General features: G+C 28.1%; 1 protein-coding gene across 1 annotated transcript; it reads left to right on the top strand.

Moving 5' to 3' along the window:
• The first annotated feature begins 2,797 nt into the window (after positions 1–2,797).
• Positions 2,798–3,634, top strand: LOC105849324 (ankyrin repeat and SOCS box protein 3). Its single transcript, XM_065806876.1, has one exon. The coding sequence runs from the start codon at positions 2,798–2,800 to the stop codon at positions 3,632–3,634; it is 837 nt and encodes a 278-aa protein (XP_065662948.1).
• The last annotated feature ends 16,541 nt before the right edge of the window (positions 3,635–20,175 follow it).

Here is a 20,175-nt window from a genome sequence, read left to right as displayed (position 1 = left end):
ATAACAATAATAACAATAATTATAAAAATCAAATTGTAACATAATAATAAAGATCAAATTATAAACATAAACTATATATAACTGTGCATTGTGTATATATAACGAATAATATAGTTGTTTAAACTGTTGTTTATTTAACAAATATCTAAGTTTATGTATAATTCCAATACTTTTAGTAACTTTATAAATATATATATATATATATATATATATATATATATATATATATATATATATATATATATATATATATATATATATATATATATATATAGGAATATTTTCAAAAGTTTTCTACTAAACAGAATGCTCAATGCTTTTAAAGAAAACAGAGTTATATATAATATGGAATTTTACAAATTTGTGAAATATGTCCACACTATGATAAAAAAAAATCTTTAGGAACATTTATTTCTATATTTTTTTTTATTTTAAAAGGAATTATTTTTATTATTATTTTATTAGCCCACTTTTTTTTAAAGTTTTTTATAGCTCAGCTGTTTTTGTAGCTTTTTAGTCTGCAGACATAAAAATAAGTTTTCTCAACATATTCCACGAATGTGTTACAGAAATTAAAATTTATAGTAAAGCTCCAAAAATTAACTTAAGGCTTCCTGTAGCTTAACTTTTAGTACAAATTGAAATTTTTTCACAAAACATCATGTAAATATAAAAATTTATAAGTTATTTTTTATTTATTTTGTATATATATATATATATATATATATATATATATATATATATATATATATATATATATATATATATATATATATACATGTTCAATACTAAAGTAAATCTATACTAATTATAATATAAAAAAAATACCTCTTTCAATATTATTTTATACAATTATATTTATTAGCATTCTATTCAATAACTAGTTTGAATAATATCTCTTATACAATTGTATTTAAATAGTATAGGTATGCAAAGGTAATTTTATTTAAGCTATTTTTTGAATAGTAAGCAAAACTGCAACTAACTTTAATAGGTACTGCTTTTATATTATATTATTGAAAATTTACTGACATTTGACTTTCAGCGAAAATGAATGCATGATTTATCTTCATTTTTGTATTTTTTTTAAGTAATTTAAATTGAGCTTGATAAACTGCTTGAAAAAAAAACAACTTTTATAAAACCATATATATTTTTTCAACTAATTATTTTTCTTTGAAATATTACAATAGTGTTTTAGTTGGTTTATATTTAAATTAAATTATATTCTGCCATTTATAATTTTAATCTTTGTTTATGACTCGGCAGGATTAGCAAATTATCTGAATACTTGTGATCTTTGATTTTAATCTAACAAAAAAAAAATTTATAACTAATTTACTGATTTTTGGTTCCGGTTTTGGTATCACTTTTTGGAATTGGTTTTGGTCCAAAAAATTGGGTGTTTGCTGTCTAGATATCTCAAACATACTTTAAACTGTTTTTTAATTATATATAAAATTCTAGTAAAATAAAAACAAGAGTCTGCACAAGACAAACACTCACTACAAACAGAGTTCCGAGTTTTATACAATAAAAAAAAAAATACTATAATAGCACCGATCTTTTCAGTGGATACTGTAGTAATTATGTAATTACTACAAGCTTTTCTTCTTTTTTTAACGCTTCTCTTACTTCACTCCACTCACGCACTTCATGCAATCAACAAACATTGTTTGTGCCTATGATATAAATAAAATAAATTGTAATATTGCTCTGAATAATATCTTTAAATACTATTTGTGTTTTAACTCAGATTAACTAAAACTGTCTAAACCTGTCTTTTTCATTTATTATTATTTTATCCAAATGATATTTGTTTGTATTCAAAATGCATAGATAAATTTATCACATAAAAAACAAACGTCTGTATGGAGCATATTGTTTCAATAGGTCACTCATATAAGCATAAATATTGGAGAAAAATGGGAATCCCATTGGGATTTCATCCGTAGTTGTCCAATAAACCTGTATGGAATCCATAACGATTGCTTGCCATTATGCCCATATGGAATCACAATTAGTTTCTCACTTTAACTAATTTTACGGCGCGCATAAGTTTATATTATTTTATAGACAAATTTTTGTATTATTATAAACTCACAATGCCCCTTATACTTATCAGCTGATTGTATGAGCAAAGCCAACTGCATTCACCGTATGGGTGTTTACTCATATTAACTTTATTATATTAAAAATAACCAAAGTTTTTCTACATAAAATAGTTAAAGACTAGGCACAGACTATTTAAAATAAAAATTTTACAACGGAAAGTTTCTATATTGCTAATTTATCTGTTATTTCAACATCAAAGAGTTTAAGGTATAAAGCATTGTTAACGCTTAATTTAAATGGTTTGTAAAGTTGAGATTTATTTGAGTATGTAAATGTGTTAAAAACAGACTAAGAAGTTACCTAGCAGTACGAAAACATAATTATCACCCGAGTCTCGATTTACGTTTGTATTGCGAGGTAACATAGCAACATCTTTATCTATTTTTAAAGAATAAATCTGTTAAGAGATATTAAGTTTATCATCTACACGAATCTATACTTCTTTTATATTGTAGTGAATGAAAAAAATTCTTCGCCTATCTAGGATTTGTTGCACGCATACAGTTCAGGTTAAATCGCAATTAAAAAGATTTAAAAGCAAAGTTTTGAATTAAATTTACCAATTAAAAAACGGTTACTACGGTTTTTTTAATTATTGCATTTTGATCTTGTTAAGAAAACATATATATATAAAATATTAGTTCATAACCTAGATATAAAAGACGTGAAAATTTTAAGAAAAATGACTCTTCTTTATAAAAAACAATCGAAGTTAAAGTTGCAATCTCGTTTACTTATTGAATACATTGATAAAAATGATCTAAAGAGTGCAGAGAGCATACTGATTAAAAAAATTGACATTAATGCAGATGTATTAACAAGCTACGGAGTTTTATTAAATCCCTTATGTCATGCAGTAACTAATGGTAGCATAGAAATGGTGCAACTATTGTTAAAATATGGTGCAAACGTAAGCCCATTTCTAGATGATAAAAAAAATCCTTTGCAATTAGCTATCATTCAAGATAATGCCCAACTCTTTGAAACATTAGTAAAAGCAGATGTTAAACAACAAATTGATTTCAATTTGTTATTACTGTATGCAAGTGAACTTGGAAAAACAAACATTATAAATGTTCTTGTTAAAAAGTGTTCCAACATTAATTTTTGCGATGCAAAAGGCGAAACAGCACTTTCTAAAGTTTTGTCAAAGGGATATTCAGATTGTGTTAAAATATTACTTGAACATGGTGCAACAACGAAAAACAATAAACAAAAAACTCTCAACAAAAACACGCCTCATCTTCTTAATTATGATACAAGCAACAATCTGATTGAAAAAAATGAAATGTTTGCAAGATCATCCTTTGAATATGCTGTTAATAAACACTTCAATATAGTATTTGGCTCAAACAAAGAGCTAAACGTAAATAAAGGAAAACAGTTGTTAACAAAACCCCTTTATGTTAAACTTCAAAACGACGTTTCACTTCAAGAAAACGAAAAAGCTATTAAAGTTAAAACACTTTTCTGTAAAGCACGTTCTGGTTCTATTGGATCTTCATTCGTACATTTGTAAAAAAAATTTTAAAAAGCTCTCAATACAGTGGCGTGTCCATATATTGAAATAAGGAAAAGTAAAAAACACGCCAACAAGGCCTTGTCTATCCTTTGCGCTATAAAATTGGCATTTTTTTGGTTTTAAAAACAAAAAGAAATTATATATAAACAGTTTTAATAAAATACAGTAAAATTATCTGTCGAAAAAAACTTTTGAGCATATTTTTCAAAAACATATTAACGCAAAGGAAATTTGAAAAGTTGTTGCCAAATAATCGCGCATCCATTCTCCGGGCACACCATTATCTAAATATTGTTATATATTATTTATTTATTTTTGACGCGATAACTTTTTATCAAAAAAATTACCAAAAATTTTTAAAATGGTTTATTTAACAAAACACATAGCAAGTAAATTTGCTTAAACTGTTACGTGTTTAAATTGTGACGAAACATGTTGTTGAACAGTTGTAAATAATAAAAATGTAAAGATATGTATATTTGCATAGAAATAACTTGAGACTATAATATAAAAAACAGTTGTAAATATAACTTTAGATTCTACTTATAAAAACACTATGTAAAAGAATATCGTTTTTGTAATCAGTTATAAAGGTAAATATATTTCTGCCGAGTTTCTATACTTTTTTCATAAATATTTTTTTTAAAACAGTCTCTTACGAATTGAATAAATGCACCGATGAGCTCCAAAATGTGGTTCAAAAAGTGGTTTCATTTACGAGTCTGTGGTATGATGTGACTTCTGCAGTAAATCACAGCGCCACTTTTGTTTTATTATTTTATAGGTAACTTATTTGTTTATTTAGCCATCTTCCTTACTATTATTATTCCATATTAAACCTTACCTAAATGACCAGAACCTACATCGAATCTTCGACTTTTTGATTCTAAAGTCAGCACATAATTACATTACCACGGCTGCTCTGTATAGGTATACTCTGTAGATAATTAGGCGTGATTATTGGGATGGGCTAAAAACTAGTAGCCTTCTCTTTTCTTGCAACCGTAAATTTACTAAATTAGAAATGTAAGAACGTATTAATATATGTATTGCAGCACGCCTGCTAAATTATTTTACAATTTGACCCGCAATGTAAAAACAAATTTATAAAGGCATTTTTTTGAAATCACATTTGAAAATTTCTTTTAAGTTGAGTTAAACATTATCAATAAAAAAAATTGTTAAAAAAAATGTTGTTAAATTATTTAAATTTTTTTAAGTAATTATATTTAACGAGCAACTAAACTCAATTTTAAAATAACACACTAAAGTTGTTTTTTGATTTATCTAGAAATAATTGCTCTATTTTTCAAAAAATTCAAATTCTGCCGAGAATCAAACATTTTTTTAATTTTAAATTTTTATTTTTTTTAGTTTGCATTTGTTCTCATAGTAAATAAATTACCTTTACTAACACAAACGAGGTTTCTAAAAGAAGATCGTACTGATCTTATCGAACCTTTTACAAGAGTGTTTATAAACTGCATCAATACTTTAGGTAGAAAGTAACTACTCAATTTTAAAAAGTAAAAAATCACAAAACTACTCAATATAATTGAGTGGTTTTGTGATTTTTTACTTTTTAAGTATTTTTTAAAATGTGTACTTTTACTTTTACTTAAGTATTTTTTTTTAAGTATTATACTTTGCTGCATTTTAAATCATATACTTTACAGAGTAAAAAAAATTTATTGTGTATTAGTAATTAATTTTTGCAGAAAGTATGGATTAATTTTTTTAGTTTATAAAAATCATCGTCAGTTTTATAAAGTTGTTTCCATATATTTTTCAGCGATGTTATAAGTGAAGTTACGAAGACATTAAAAACGTGTCTAGCTTACGTCTCGAATTTGAATCTTTCTTTTAGAATTTTAAAGGAAAATTTAAACGAAGAGTTACTATGTTAACATTTTATACAAAGTACTATGAAAAAACAATAAAAAACTAACTTGTTACTTTTAAATTAATTATATATCCTAGTTATACAATTACTTGCTTTATTTTGAAGATATTCCTTTTTAGATGCTCCTTGTATTAAGATATTGTTTGTTACCTTCACAAAATAAAATGAGAAATTTCCTAATTCTATGTTCTGCAAACAAAAAGAGAAAAAATGCTATTAGAGGTTGTCCATAAAGTACGTACGCGTTATGTAAACTTACAAAAGCCTGTGGGCTTTAAATGTCATTGTTAAAGGAGCTCTATAAAAAGATTTCTTATCCTTATCTTCCATCCTTATCTTACTTTTGCAGTTTTAAGTAGCTTTATTTAAGCAATACCTTGCATAAAAATATTTTAGGATTTTGGGGCCCTATTGATAGGTTTTTTGGGGGGACTCCGACCAATTAGCCACGGCACTGCTAAAACCTGTTTTTTGCGGACTTAAAAAAGGGGTTGCCTAAAATAAGTCCACCTTACTCAGGGCTATTGTATAAGGGGTGGCATGTGTGTGTATAGAGGGACACTACACACTCAACTTCCCTATACCATACATGGTAAAAGATTACTACATTTGTCCAACAACATCTGTGGAGTAGTCCAAGATCATCTGTACACTTTTGTCCAAGATCATCTGTATTTTTCTATAACTCTAATATCATCTGTCCAATATCATCAAAAAATTTAACAACCCCTAACAACATCTTTAGAAGGATATAACAACATCTGGTAATTTTTCTCCAAGTCCTTTAAAATCTGGAAGAATATTCTCCAGACGTAGTTACATCTGAAAAAAATTCTATATGTAACTACATCTGTTAAAAGAATGTATTATTAGTTAATATTTTTTTCCAGATGTAATTACATCTGAAAAAATTTCTATACGTAATAACATTTGGTTAAAATAATGCATTATGGGCGACAATGTAAACGGAGCTCGGCGATAAGACAATATGTGCCTTCTTCTTGCTCCGGACATTTATTATATATGTACGATCTTTCTTATTGTAAATTTTATTAAAGGGCAAGGTAAAATTAAAAAAAAATTAAAAAATTAAAAAAATTATTAGTTAATTCATCTTAAAAATAACTTCATTTTAAAATCTACAGATGTAGTTACACAGATTTTACTTTAATAAGTTAAAAGATTTAACTACATCTAATTATTCAAAATATTTCAATAATTATTCAAAATATATTCATCTAATTTTTGCAAAAATGCTATTAGACATCAATGAAACTTCAGATGTTGTTGGACAGATGTTATTAGACATGACAAAAACTGATGTTGTTACCCTGACCCCCATACATCCTTTATGTTGGCAAACTAGGACCTTTGGCCTTAAAATTAACTATTGGTTAGCTGGAGAATTATGACAACAATAATACGGTACGGTTTTATTTTTTTCTAAAGTTGTTAGTTGTTCAAAAACATTTATCTATTAACAATTACTTGTTAATTGTGATAAATTAGAAAAATAAACATTACTAAGAAATTTTTTTTTCATTTGAGCGTACGTACTTTTAAATATTCTCAATATGCTACTGAAGACCCCCTCCCCCTATGAGCGTACGTACTTTATGGACGACTCCTAACTGACAAAATGAGAATTAAATAACATTTTTTAATAACGAATTTTAATATTGTATTGTTTATATTAAAAACATACACTTAAAACATCATTTAAATATAATAATTGTGAATATATACTGAAAAGACCACATAGTTTATGTTTTTTATTTGACAGGTCTGTTACTTGATAATGGCTGTTAAAAAAGTAACGCGGTAACGTTTACTCTGAATACGTTTTTAATGAGCTACTTTTTACTTGTACTTGAGTAAACTTTTCAACCGGTAACGTTTACTTGTACTTGAGTAAACTTTTCAACCGGTAACGTTTACTTGTACTTGAGTAAAAATTCACTCAAGTAACAGTACTTTTACTTGAGCACAAAATTTTGTTACCTTTTCCACCTCTGATCAATACATAATCAACAAAAACTTATTTTACAATGAAAGTTCTAAACAAAATTTACAATTAAATCATGATTAAATCATCCTTTAAAAGAATTAAATTTTTTAGTTTATATTTGAAAATGGGAATAGTATAAAACATACCGATATTGGACAAAACAGTTTTTTTCAAAAATATGAAGCACTTTATATAATATAAAACATTAAATTTATTTACTTTTAGAAAAAGAGATCTTTATGAATGGGTGAAGATATACATAAAGCATAAAACATGAAATAACGTTGAGTTAGACTTTTTTTTACATAAATATGTTCTGGCTTTATATAAAATTCCAATGTTTTTAGAAATTTTTGTACCAATATAGTCGATATGCGTTTTCCATGTGATGTTTTCAACAAGAAAAACCCCTAAGAACTTCACGACCTAATGTCTTTGTATTTTAACAACATTAATAAAAAAGTTTTAGGCAAATTTTGGGGTAAGTAAGCATTTTTTGAAAAAGAAAATCCAATATGTTTTTTTAATTTTAAAAGTTAGTTTGTTGCGATTTAACTATTTGGATATAGGGGAGAGTGGGGTATTGGCGAACACCTAAGCGGGAATGCGAATTAAAGACACCAGTTATACAAAATTGATCATATTTATTGCTTATCAATTAGTTTAACTACTCAGTCACAAGCCCTCAAAAGGAATTTTTAAAAATCTTATTATAAAATAAAAATTTATGCCAGAAATAAAACCATTGGTGTTCGGAATTACCCTGCCTACGTGGGGTAATTCCGAACACATTGGGGGGCAATCACAAGCACTGTTGTGTAATAGCGAATAAAAAGCTAATTGTAATAACTAAGTCTAAAAACTATATTATGCAACAAAAACAAAAAAAAGGAGTGACTTTATTTCCATAAAAGCTACAACAGAGTGTTACTCAAGAAAAAAGTTGCATAAAATTATCAGAAAAATTTAAAATCAAATTATAGTGAACAACATCCGCAGCTTCATTACACTACTGCACGTCTGGAACTGAGCATAGGATCCCTTCTCAGCAGGTAAAAAAAAATTGTCGAATTTATTTTTTTACAATGCTGTTTTGACCATGTTCGGAGTTACCCCGCGTTCGCCATTACCCCACTCTCCCCTACTTATAAGTTCATTATTCATAATATAGAATTGTTTGTAAATGTCATTATCGGAATGGAAAAAGTTAGTATCATTAGCAAACATCATACTTATTAAATTTAAGGATTTGTTCAGGTAGTTTATATAAATCAAGACAATATTGGTTCCAAAAACCTTGTGGAACGCCACATGAAATAATAAGAAACTGGTTTGGATAATCATTATTGCTGAAAACAAATTGTTTACGTTCAGATAAATAACTTTTGAACCATTTTATAACTTTGAAAATTGTTATATCATAACTTAGCGCAGCAAAATTTCATGATCAACAGTATCAAATGCTTTAGATAGGCCTCCTAATGTATATTTAGACTTTTCAAAAGAATAAGAGGTTTCACATACAATTTGAATAATTGCATGTTTAATAGAACTTTTTTGTTTAAAGCCAAATCGGTAGTTGTATAAAAATATATTGGAATGAAGAAGATTGTATTACCAATTGTATATAATACGTTCTAGTATTTTTGAAAATGTGGAGAGGACAGAGATAGAGCGATAAATACTGATATTTGTTTAGTCACTTTTTTTAAAAATTGGGGTAACTTAAGCAATTTTTAATTGTTCAGGAAAAACGTGGTGGATAGATGCTGTATAAACTTCAAAAGAATATCTTTTAAGTGTTTAAAACATTTTATGACTATACCGTATTATCGTTTGTGTCATCTACTCTAGTTAATTTATATTTTTTAAGAAATTCTAAAGCTTTTACAAACTCTTGAAAAGATAGTTCAGAAGATAATTCGTTGGAACCAATGCAATTATCCATTGCACTGAAAAACCTCTTAATGTAACATTTGTATAAGGAATTTTATTTGCTCGTTTAGGACTGATGTCAACAAAACTAATTAAATTCATGAGCTATACTTGACTCGCATGTTTTATTATATCAACTTCACACCTTTGCACACTAATTTTTATGATGAGGATGTATTGCAAAAAATTGCGATACCATGAGCATGGTAATAAAATACCCTTGAGTATTGACCCAGTAGTTTGATTGAAATATGAATTTGAATGAAACGATGATTCTCTTTTCTTTTTACTACTATAAACTCAAGTTATAATTTAAGAACATTTTACATTTCAAAAGTTTATATTTTTTTATATCATAGCGAACGCAATTTAGTTTGGGATTGTCCATAAAATATATTTAAAAAACAGAGGTAGAAGATCTTAAGCTCTTTTACGCGGCAATTTACATTAAACTTAATTAGCTACTTTGATTTTTCATTTAACTTAAGGCTTTGCGTGGGAAAACTTTTGATGTCTTTTGTTTTGTTTATTAGCGAAATTAAGCGTTGCGTAATTTATGGACCATTTCTTTTCAATGTGGTTGATCGCTTTTCCATGTCTTCATTTTTAATTAAAAAAAAAATAATACTAATTATAAGGAAAATTAAGCTGTAATATAACAGAGTTTTGATTTTTTAATGTCATGCGTTAAGTTTTTGAACGATTTCAATAAATTATTTTACTAATAATATTTCACTTTAATAATAATATTTTACTTTTTTTTACGATTAAAAAAATATTGAAAACTTTTATTTAATTTGGAATATCGATGAAAGTTTACCAAATTATTGTTACTTAGTGCTCAAACGCTTGATTTTCTAATTAACACGGAGAACTTTATAATAATTAATGGCAATCAATTATGACATGGATCATTGTTTAAAATATAACTATCTCAAATACCCTTAATTTGTGTAGTCAAATTCCATATGTTCTTAACTGCTTAGTTACTGCCTTGTGGTTTCCATAACTATTCATAGACCTTTCCCAGAAAGCACAATCAACGTTGAAACAACATTGAAAAACCGTTGAAATTTATGTTTGAAAAATGGTTGATTTTTAGTCAAAATGGAAACGCAAATCAACGTTGAAACCAAACGTTAGACCAACGTTGAATGCAAACCAAAAATCAACGTTAGATTAACGTTGATTTAGCTTTGATTCAACCAACTTATATACAATTTTATAAACCTTAAAAATACAGCTTTTTGTGCCGTGACTCTTTTAATCCGAAAAAACATTTATTTTTTATACAATATTGTGATGTTGTGAGTAAGAAAAGAAACAACAATTCTTCATAAACTTATAATAGCTGTCATAGTACAACACATCTTGTTCTCAATTGTTACAGCTTTTACTTATTATTATTAGTAGTATTAGTAGTATTAGGGACTCATATATTATAATACTAACTGTTGTTATAATATTACAAATAATCTGCCCTGTACCATTTTTTTTTAAATCAGGTAACTAAATTATAGAAATTGAAAAGCAATTATGAAAGCAAATAAAACCAAAAAATTAACTTATCATTTTATACAAAATTAAAAATATTTTTAAAACGATCTTGATAAAAACATGATATCGTTATCTTCATCATCAATATCAAATTCATATGTATTTTTAACGCCTTCTGTCATCAGACTAATTTTGATTTGATGCATGTTTTCCACGATCCAATCAATATGGTGCAAACTTCAAACACTCTAAATTATAACTTTGTGTATTGTGTCTTTTTATTTAAGAACATCCGGTAACTGCATCTAAATTAAAATATTTTTAAAGTAAGGTACATTTGTACATTTTACAAGTATTATTATTCACATTGTTCACAAACAACTCATTACTTATCCGTGCCTAATTTACTTCATTATTGACCAAAATATTAATCTTTTTGGATAAAGATACATTATACATCAACATCATACATCAATGCATATACACACATATAACAAAAACCATGGAGACAGTTATACATCGATTAAGTCAAACAATTGTTTAGTCGAACCGTTTTCCTTGGTATCTTTTCCAAGATATTTGTAATTAACTGTATTTATACATACATATATGTATATAATTATATACATGCATGTATATATATGTTAGGGTGATGCATGAAGTGTACACAAATTTTTTTTTGTTGAAATATTGATGTCTCACCCTTTCATTTGGTTACAAATATGTATAATCAATGAATAAAAATGTAAAATTATGCGAAGATTGAAGCATATTTAGGGGTAGCTCAAAGACTTAGAAATCTGAAAATAATATCCGAAAATGCTGAAAAAAAGATACATTACATAATTTGGTTTGTTTTAATCCTTAATATTTCAATATTTCATGCTATTGTAGATTCATACACAACACAGTATTTTAACAACTTTATCAAGCAATACATAAATTTTTTTTGATTTAGTATCTTATATTATAGTTTGCCTTCACCTACTAAAATTGTTGTATTTTGTTCAATGTATGTACAAATTTTCTTTTCTTTTTAATATTCATACTTGTTTTTGTGTCTGTAGTGTACAAACAAACTCTAGCAAAGGTTGAATTTACACATTTATTCCACGATTTTAGACAAAAGACAGCACATGGTAGACTGGTAGAGTGAGTGATAATAGGGGATAACAGGGAAAATAATTGGAAAACCTGAAAAGATTTGAATAAAATATATAGAAATATTCTTGAATGTTATTCTGTTTTTTAAAGTGTACTAAATCAGTTAAATTACCAATATCTTAGAGTATTAAACAGTAAACATCATATTTATATACAAGAGCGTGGTTATACACTTATCTACATGTTTTGCAATAAAAATAAAATAATTTCACTAATCTGTTTTTTTTGTAGAAAATGGCAGATCCTCCAAAAACAAGTCGGACAAAAATTAGTTTGCAAAATAGACTAACACGAAGTGCAACTGAGATGTGGTTGATTGGTTCAACAAATGATGCACTATTAGGTAGTAAACTGAAACTCAAAAACAAAGTGAGTCTCTGATAATCTTCATGATATACATTGCGATCTCATGAGCTATATCAAATAGAAGAGTTATTTGATATAGCTCATAAGAACGCAATGAATATCATGACGATTGAAGAGGACAAGGAGTTTATAAGAATGCAAAGAGCAGGAAGACAAGGATGTATGCTTGCAGTTGATCAGAAATTGTTTAAAAAGGAAAAGACAATAGCAGAAGGAAAAGCACATATTGAACAACGTGCAGAAAGGGAAAAGATACGAAAAGAAAGTATTGAAAAAACTCTGTAATGTGTTTGCCAGACTTGGAAGATGACGATATTGAAATCAACACTTAATCGGATGAATGCGAATTAAATGAAAATTTCGAACCTAAAAGAAAGATGCCGAAGAGAAAAATGCTAAAGAAATCCAAAACCGCAACAATTATGTCACCGGAGCTTGCAGCCGCATTAAACCGAACAAAAATGTCGGATCGAGAAGCAACTTTTACTATTACTGCAACTGCCAAGAGTTTAGGACATAATGTTGAAGATTTATCCCTGTCGTTTAGTACTATTCGAAGAGCCAGAATTAAAAACAGAAAAGAAGCAGCTGCTCATATAAAAAGTGAATTTAATCCTGATATACCGCTAGTTGTACATTGGGACAGCAAATTACTGCCAGACATTACAAGTTCGATTTCGGAAAAAGTTGATTGTTTAGCAATTTTGGTAACAGGAGAAAATACGGAAAAATTGCTTGGAGTTCCCAAACTTGTGACCGGAACAGGTGCAGCAATGGTGGATGCCAGTTTCTAGCTTAACAGAATTTTAAAAAGCTGAAATTTTTTTATTTAATTTTTTTTTATTATTTGTAACAATACTAGAAGGTGAGACTTTCATATATTGAAATTTTATTTTTATGCATCACCCCAGTATATGTATATATACATACATATACATATGTATATATTATATATATTTATATATATATAAACATATATGTACATATATAAATAAGTATATATTATATATATACATATACATATATATTTATAATTATATACATATATATATATAAATATATATATATATATATATATATATATATATATATATATATATATATATATATATATATATATATACACACACAACTTTTGAACTTTTTAAGTTCCCTGAGTTTTCACTGACTTTTCTATATTCTTTCCGGTTCAAACTTTTTCAACAACACACACATCTTGTTAACTTATTATCATATGTATTAGCAAAATATTTTTGAAAAAAAAAATTGTATAAAACTTGAAAAAAATATTATTTTCCTTGAGTTTTCCCTGAATTTTATAAAAATTTTAAAGTACAGTTATTTGTGTTTAACTGTATTATATAAATACAGTTAAACACAAATAAATTGACCTATATATATATATATATATATATATATATATATATATATATATTATATATATATATATATATATATATATATATATATATATATATATATATATATATATATATATATATATATATATATATATACTTCCTGGTATCTTAAACACCGGTTAACTCAAACTTTTGTTATCTTTAACTGTAAGAGGTCAAGTTATTTGTGTTTAATATTGTATACAATATTGACATATCCAAGACAATTATGTATGATGGCAGAGTAATAAAAGTTAATTTAAAAAGTCATCATTCATTATTCTTTGTTAGTTTCACAATGTTTATATAATGTCATATGCATTTTATAACCAGAATGTATTTTATTTATTCATTTTAATTTAAGCTCCATTACAGTTAAACAGCTCGACATTAACAATAATTAAAAATTTTTTTTTTTGTTCTTTAGAGATCTTCATTAACTGGCTCCTCTCTTTGGCTGAGCATTATATGCGCATGACAAAACAAAGAAGATATATTTATTAAATGACTTTATTGTATACTGTAGCTCCTATGTTATTAAACCCTAGATTAGCTAGTCTATTTTTTGCTTTTTTAATTAAAGCTTTAAATTTTTTTTTGCTTTATTGTGTATATATATAAAAACATCTTTAAATGATTTAAATATTCATCTCTAATCCACCATTTTTACTTAAAATATGCAATGTAAAGTATTGTACACAATATAAAAAGACTTTTAAAAAACTTGTATAATGCAAATTCTTAAAAATTTTTATAAAATTATACATATTTTCATAGCATAAAATCTTTTAATATTTTCACTTTTATTACATTAATACTTTTTTTTTTAAAACATTTTTTAAAACGCACATATATATGTAAAATATTAAATTTAATTAAAATACCGAATTATTAGTACATTTGCGTCGGCAAACTTTAATATCTAAATTTCAACGTTATTTCAACGTTAATTCAACGTATATATCAACCATATATCATATATAAACCATTTCACAACGTTGAATTAAAATTGAAATAACGTTATGTGCTTGCTGGGTTCACACCAAGAAAAGAATTATTTTGGTGCAACTGAGTCTTACTCAAGAAAAGTATTTGCGATTTTCACTGCTGCAGTAAAAAAAATACTTTAAAGACTAAATTTTGCTTCAAGTTTTAATGGGCTAATTAAACAAGCTTAACAACTGCCAAGATTATCAGTTGTTATACCAAAGTTGTAAAAAATTTAAAAGCCTTGAAACAGCTATGTCACTTATACTTCTTTTGAATATCTAATATTTCTTACAAACCATTTGAATTCCATCTCTTCTACCAATACCTTTAATCAAGAGGCCTCTAAAACCGTTTTCTCTACCTTTTTCAGCGTTTTATAAAAATTTTGTCTCTTCTTGTTGTGCAGGTACAACTAAAAAAACGTGGATCAATATTTATCAATCTAGGACTTCTCTATTTCAATGTTATTTAAGTTATTTGCTTGACATTTAAAGTCTTATTTTAGTAGATTACTTGGTATTATATACAAATATTTTCTTACAAAAATTTGCTTTTTTTAAAATTTATTTATTTTTATATTTTTGCTTTAGGTGCCTTAAAAAGACCTGACGGACATGTCACAAACAAGCTGCTTAATTGTTTTAATTAATCTAAGCTTTCTTTTCTTTCCTTTATAATTATTTCTGCATCAAGAAGTTTATGAATGAAGGTATACAGCTGTAGCGTTAACTTTAAGTTTTTAAAAGAATAGTTTATATATAAGAAACAATAAATTGTTTAGCATTATAAAAATTATACATTTAGTTATAATATCTAATATATTTACTTATATTATTAATTAATATACAAATAAGTAATGTAATTTTATTTGCGTTATATTTGTTTTACTTTACTTTATATATATATAACAAATAAAAGACAAAAAAAAAACATGCCAAAACAAACCTTTTCTGTCTAGAAATGTTTTACAAAATCATACGATTCTGCTAATCAAGCAAAATGTAAACTGTGTAGTTCTTTCATAAAATGCAAAGGTTCGAGCACATCTGGTCTAATCCACACGAGAACTATCCATAGTTAAATTTTAAAGAATATAATGATAGATGAAACATCTGGTGCAGAAGTTCCAAAAAAGCAGACGGATTCTTTTTAAACGTGAGACCTTGGCTGAATTACTACCAAAATGTGTCGCAAAGGATGGCATGTCTTTGAGAGCAATTACTATATCCGATGCAATACGTGAGTTTATTAAGAAACGCGGTTTCCAAATGCCAAAAAGTCAAACCATTTTTAATGATATCATAGAGAAAATTGCTCATGGAAGCAGCAACAAAACATTTTGAGATGACATCGAGTATGAATTGAATAATTCACGTAAACTGATTAAATTTTTTAAATTTTTAAGCGTTCGGAGCTCCATATTGCAAAAGCATGTTTTCGAACTAGAAAATGGAAAACTGATGCTAAAATTTGACATTAAAACTCGGTGAAACTCTTTGGTTTCCATGATTTAAAGGTTGGTAAAATCGAAACCATGAATTCAAAAAGCAGTTTTGGACATTGGAACAAATAGTTTTAATGAGGAAGTCAATTTTAAAGTTTTAGAAGATTTAAAAGTGTTAAAACCTATTGGTATTGGCTGTTAAGGAACTTAGTAAAGATAATTCAAATGTTTTTGTTTAAAAATCTTTCTGAACAAATTTCTAACTTAAGTGTAGTGATGCTAGGTTCCCTCAAAAAGCGATACAATGAGCGGCGCATCAAAGATTTAGTGTCACTAATAAGATATTTGCAAAATAATTCAAATACGTCATAAAATAATTATGGCTTCAAATATTCATCAAAGTCAGCAATTATTCATTGTGCAAAAAATATAGATAAACATAATTTTACCAAAATATTTGATAATGTCAATGTCGAATCATCGGATGAAGAAGTTACTAAAAAGCTAATAATAACCTTTTTTTAATTTTATTTAGATGTCCCAAGAAATCATTACGGCCTTAACACAGAGCACCGCGGATAAGCATTTAATAGGAAGGTCACGCCTTCTTCCTAATTGATGTCGCAAAACTTACCTAGCAGTGGGGCTTGAACCACGGATCCTTTGTTTCTGAGGCAAGTGTATTGTTAAATAACCTTAAGACACAGTTACAACAATCCCTAACGAAGGTTTCTTTTCAACCCAAGATTAGTAGTTCTGATCCATTTTTAGAGATATTAAGGGAGTTTAAGCTGTTTAAAGCACATGGAGTTCAAACCAGCCAGCATTTTGACGTCCAAAGGTCGTTGATAAGACGTCGCATTTTTCGTCCATAAGACGTCCTTAGTTGGTCTCAAATGAAAGACTTGAGGACGTCTATTTCAGACGTCCTAAAGACGTCTTTTTAAGACGTCCTAGAGACGTTTTTTGCAGACGTCCTAGAGACGTCTTTTCAGCCAGTCTCTGGCTGAAAAGACGTTTTATTCAGACGTCCTAATTTTACCGAAACATTCTTTTAAAAGTTATATAAAATGTAATGATTTACAATACACACTTTAGATTTGATTTATTTATTATTATTTTTTTTTTAAACATCTTCGCTTCCAACAAGGCTGCAAGCAGCCACTAATTAAAGTTGGAAGTTACTGAAAGAGAAAAGATGAAGATTGTAGTGCAAGAAAACGATTGATGGACGACTTAAAGGATTGCAAATTATATGAATCAGGAAAGCAAGATGAAGGAAGCAAATTCCAAAGAGCTAATGTTCGAGAAAAAAAGCTAGACGAATAGGCGTTTTTGGAGCACTTAGGAACAGTCACAGAAAAAGGATGAGACTTAATTGAATGACGAGTAACCCGAGAATGAATTTTAGTAGATGGCACAAAGACCCTAGCTCTTTAGAGCAGTACCCATTATAGTATTTGTAGAAAAGAGAAAGAGAAGCAACATTACGACGATGTGATAATGGTTGGAGGTTGGCTGCAAGAGCAGGTCCAACTAAGTTTACAATGCGTTTTTGCACCTTGTCTAAAAGAGAAAGGGCATTATTAGAAGATCCATCCCAGATATGGCAACAGTATTCCATACAAGGCCGGATTTGAGATTTATAGAGATAGAGAATAGAATCCAAAGTAAGAAAGTGACGAGCTCGATAAAGAGATGCAACCTTAGCAGATGCTAATTTTGAAACTAATTTGATGTATGGTTTCCAAGAAAGGTTGGAAGTAAGAGTTAATTCTAGAAAATGAAGAGTAGATGACTCATCGAGTACATCACCGTTCATAAATATAGGAAGATCTCAACTGTTGTGATAACGATTGGGTGAAAAAAATTGAGTCTTATCTGTATTGAAGTTCACCAGGCACTTTGAGCCCCATGCTGTAACAGAAGTGAGATCCTTTTCAAGCTCAAATGCCCCCTCCAAGCAATCAGAGAGTGTTGGTTTCTTATCACGACAAGAATAAATGGTAGTATCATCAGCAAACAATGCCACCTTAGATGTAAGAATATCTGGAAAATTGTTAATGTAAGTTATAAAGAGTATAGGAATAGAACCTTGAGGAACCCCTGAAGTTACAGAATAAGAAGAAGAGTGCTGTCCATCGAGGACAACTTTTATACTACGATTGGAAAAGAAGAATTCAATAATCTTAAAGATGTTGCCAGATACATCATAAGAAGAAAGCTTATGGAGAGGACCAGCATGCCAAACTTTATCAAAAGCTTTTGAAATGTCAAGAGTGATGGCCTTAACCTCTCCACCTTTATCTAATGCACGATAAAACCTATCTGTTATTACTGTTAGCAAATCAGCTGTAGAACGAGAAGATCGAAATCCATATTGATGGTCAGAAAGTAAGTTATTAGATTCAAGATGAGAAATTAAGTGTTTGTTAATTGAAGATTCAAAAACCTTGCTTATGATAGGAAGGAGACTAATGGGACGGTAGTTAGACGAATCAGATTGCTCTCCAGGATTTTCGAAAATAGGGATAACAAGGGATAAAAGAGTCTTGTTTTCCAACTTTAGAAGCTGGAGTGATATGAATGTCAAGCAATGGATCAACCACAAAAAGCTGTCAAAAACATCAAAAATTTGATCACCTTCACAAAAGAGAGTGGTTCACAAGATAACTTCATTCTTGGTTCATTATTGGTTGCGTATTAGAAACTTGATAAACATCTCACTGAACAAAGTATAGAGCGACCAGTTGTGCTTCTATCAGATGGTCATTCGTCGCGATTTGACTTTAAAGTTCTTAATTTTTTGCGTGAAAAACAAATCAATTTATTTGTGTATCCACCTGATACTACTGGAGTCACACAGCTTCTAGACCAAGCACCAAATCAACAGCTCCATCTATATTATAATAACACACGAGATGAGCTCCTTTTTTTCTTTCCAGACAATAAATCAAGAAAGATTCATGAATATCCTAGGAACAATATGGAACGATTAGATATCCTAGGAACAATATGGAACAATTGGGCATCCGCTACCAATATCGTAGCAGCTGCTAAGAGAGTTGGTATAAGTAAGAATGGTCTTAATGTTGATGATATGCAACAGGATAAATTTGAAAAAGCAGCTCTTCTTATTGGTAAAATTGGTGATGTTTCTCTACAGTCTTCTACTCCTAAGAAAACAAGACGTGTGACCTCAAAAGACGGATCCTTGGCAACAACTCCGTGATCACAATCCAAAGTCGCCCAAACATAAGGAAGGTTTGGTTCAGCAAAATATTGGAAATCAATCAATGAAATGTCACAATCATCATTGAGGAATCATATGAGAAAAGCCACAATTTAGCAGAAGTGCCTGGTTTACTTTCAGTAAACCGGGTTAAACCCAAGGAGGTTAATCAAAAAAAACAACAAGGGTCACTAATGTACATGGATCTATGGAGGCTTAAGATGTGCCTTCAAAAGTGGCTTCTCTCGAAGGAGAAAAACAGAAAAAATTATCGCGGTTCATAGGAGAAAAAGAAACATAAGCTCCAAAAAAAAGAACTGTTTTATCGTTGCAAACTGCAATGTTCTTGTGTAGAAGAAAAATGTCTTGCAAACTCTTTAAAAGAGTGTTTACAATGTCATTCCATTCTTAATTCTTTATGCGCTAAAATAGCTTGTCGCATTGATAACAAAAAGCCGACAATGATTCTCCCTGCATCTGCCGCATCCTCCTCTGATTCTTTAAAAAAAAAACACTCTATTTTGGTTCTGACTTAAATATTTTAAATCATAATGACTTAGAGATGTTTTTTTAGATCAAATGTTTGTTTATTGCATGTC

This window comes from Hydra vulgaris, chromosome 09 (genome assembly GCF_038396675.1).
Source record: "Hydra vulgaris chromosome 09, alternate assembly HydraT2T_AEP".
Classification (NCBI taxonomy): domain Eukaryota; kingdom Metazoa; phylum Cnidaria; class Hydrozoa; order Anthoathecata; family Hydridae; genus Hydra; species Hydra vulgaris.
Note: the sequence above shows the minus strand (reverse complement) of the source record. Positions and strands in the feature narration are given on the sequence as shown.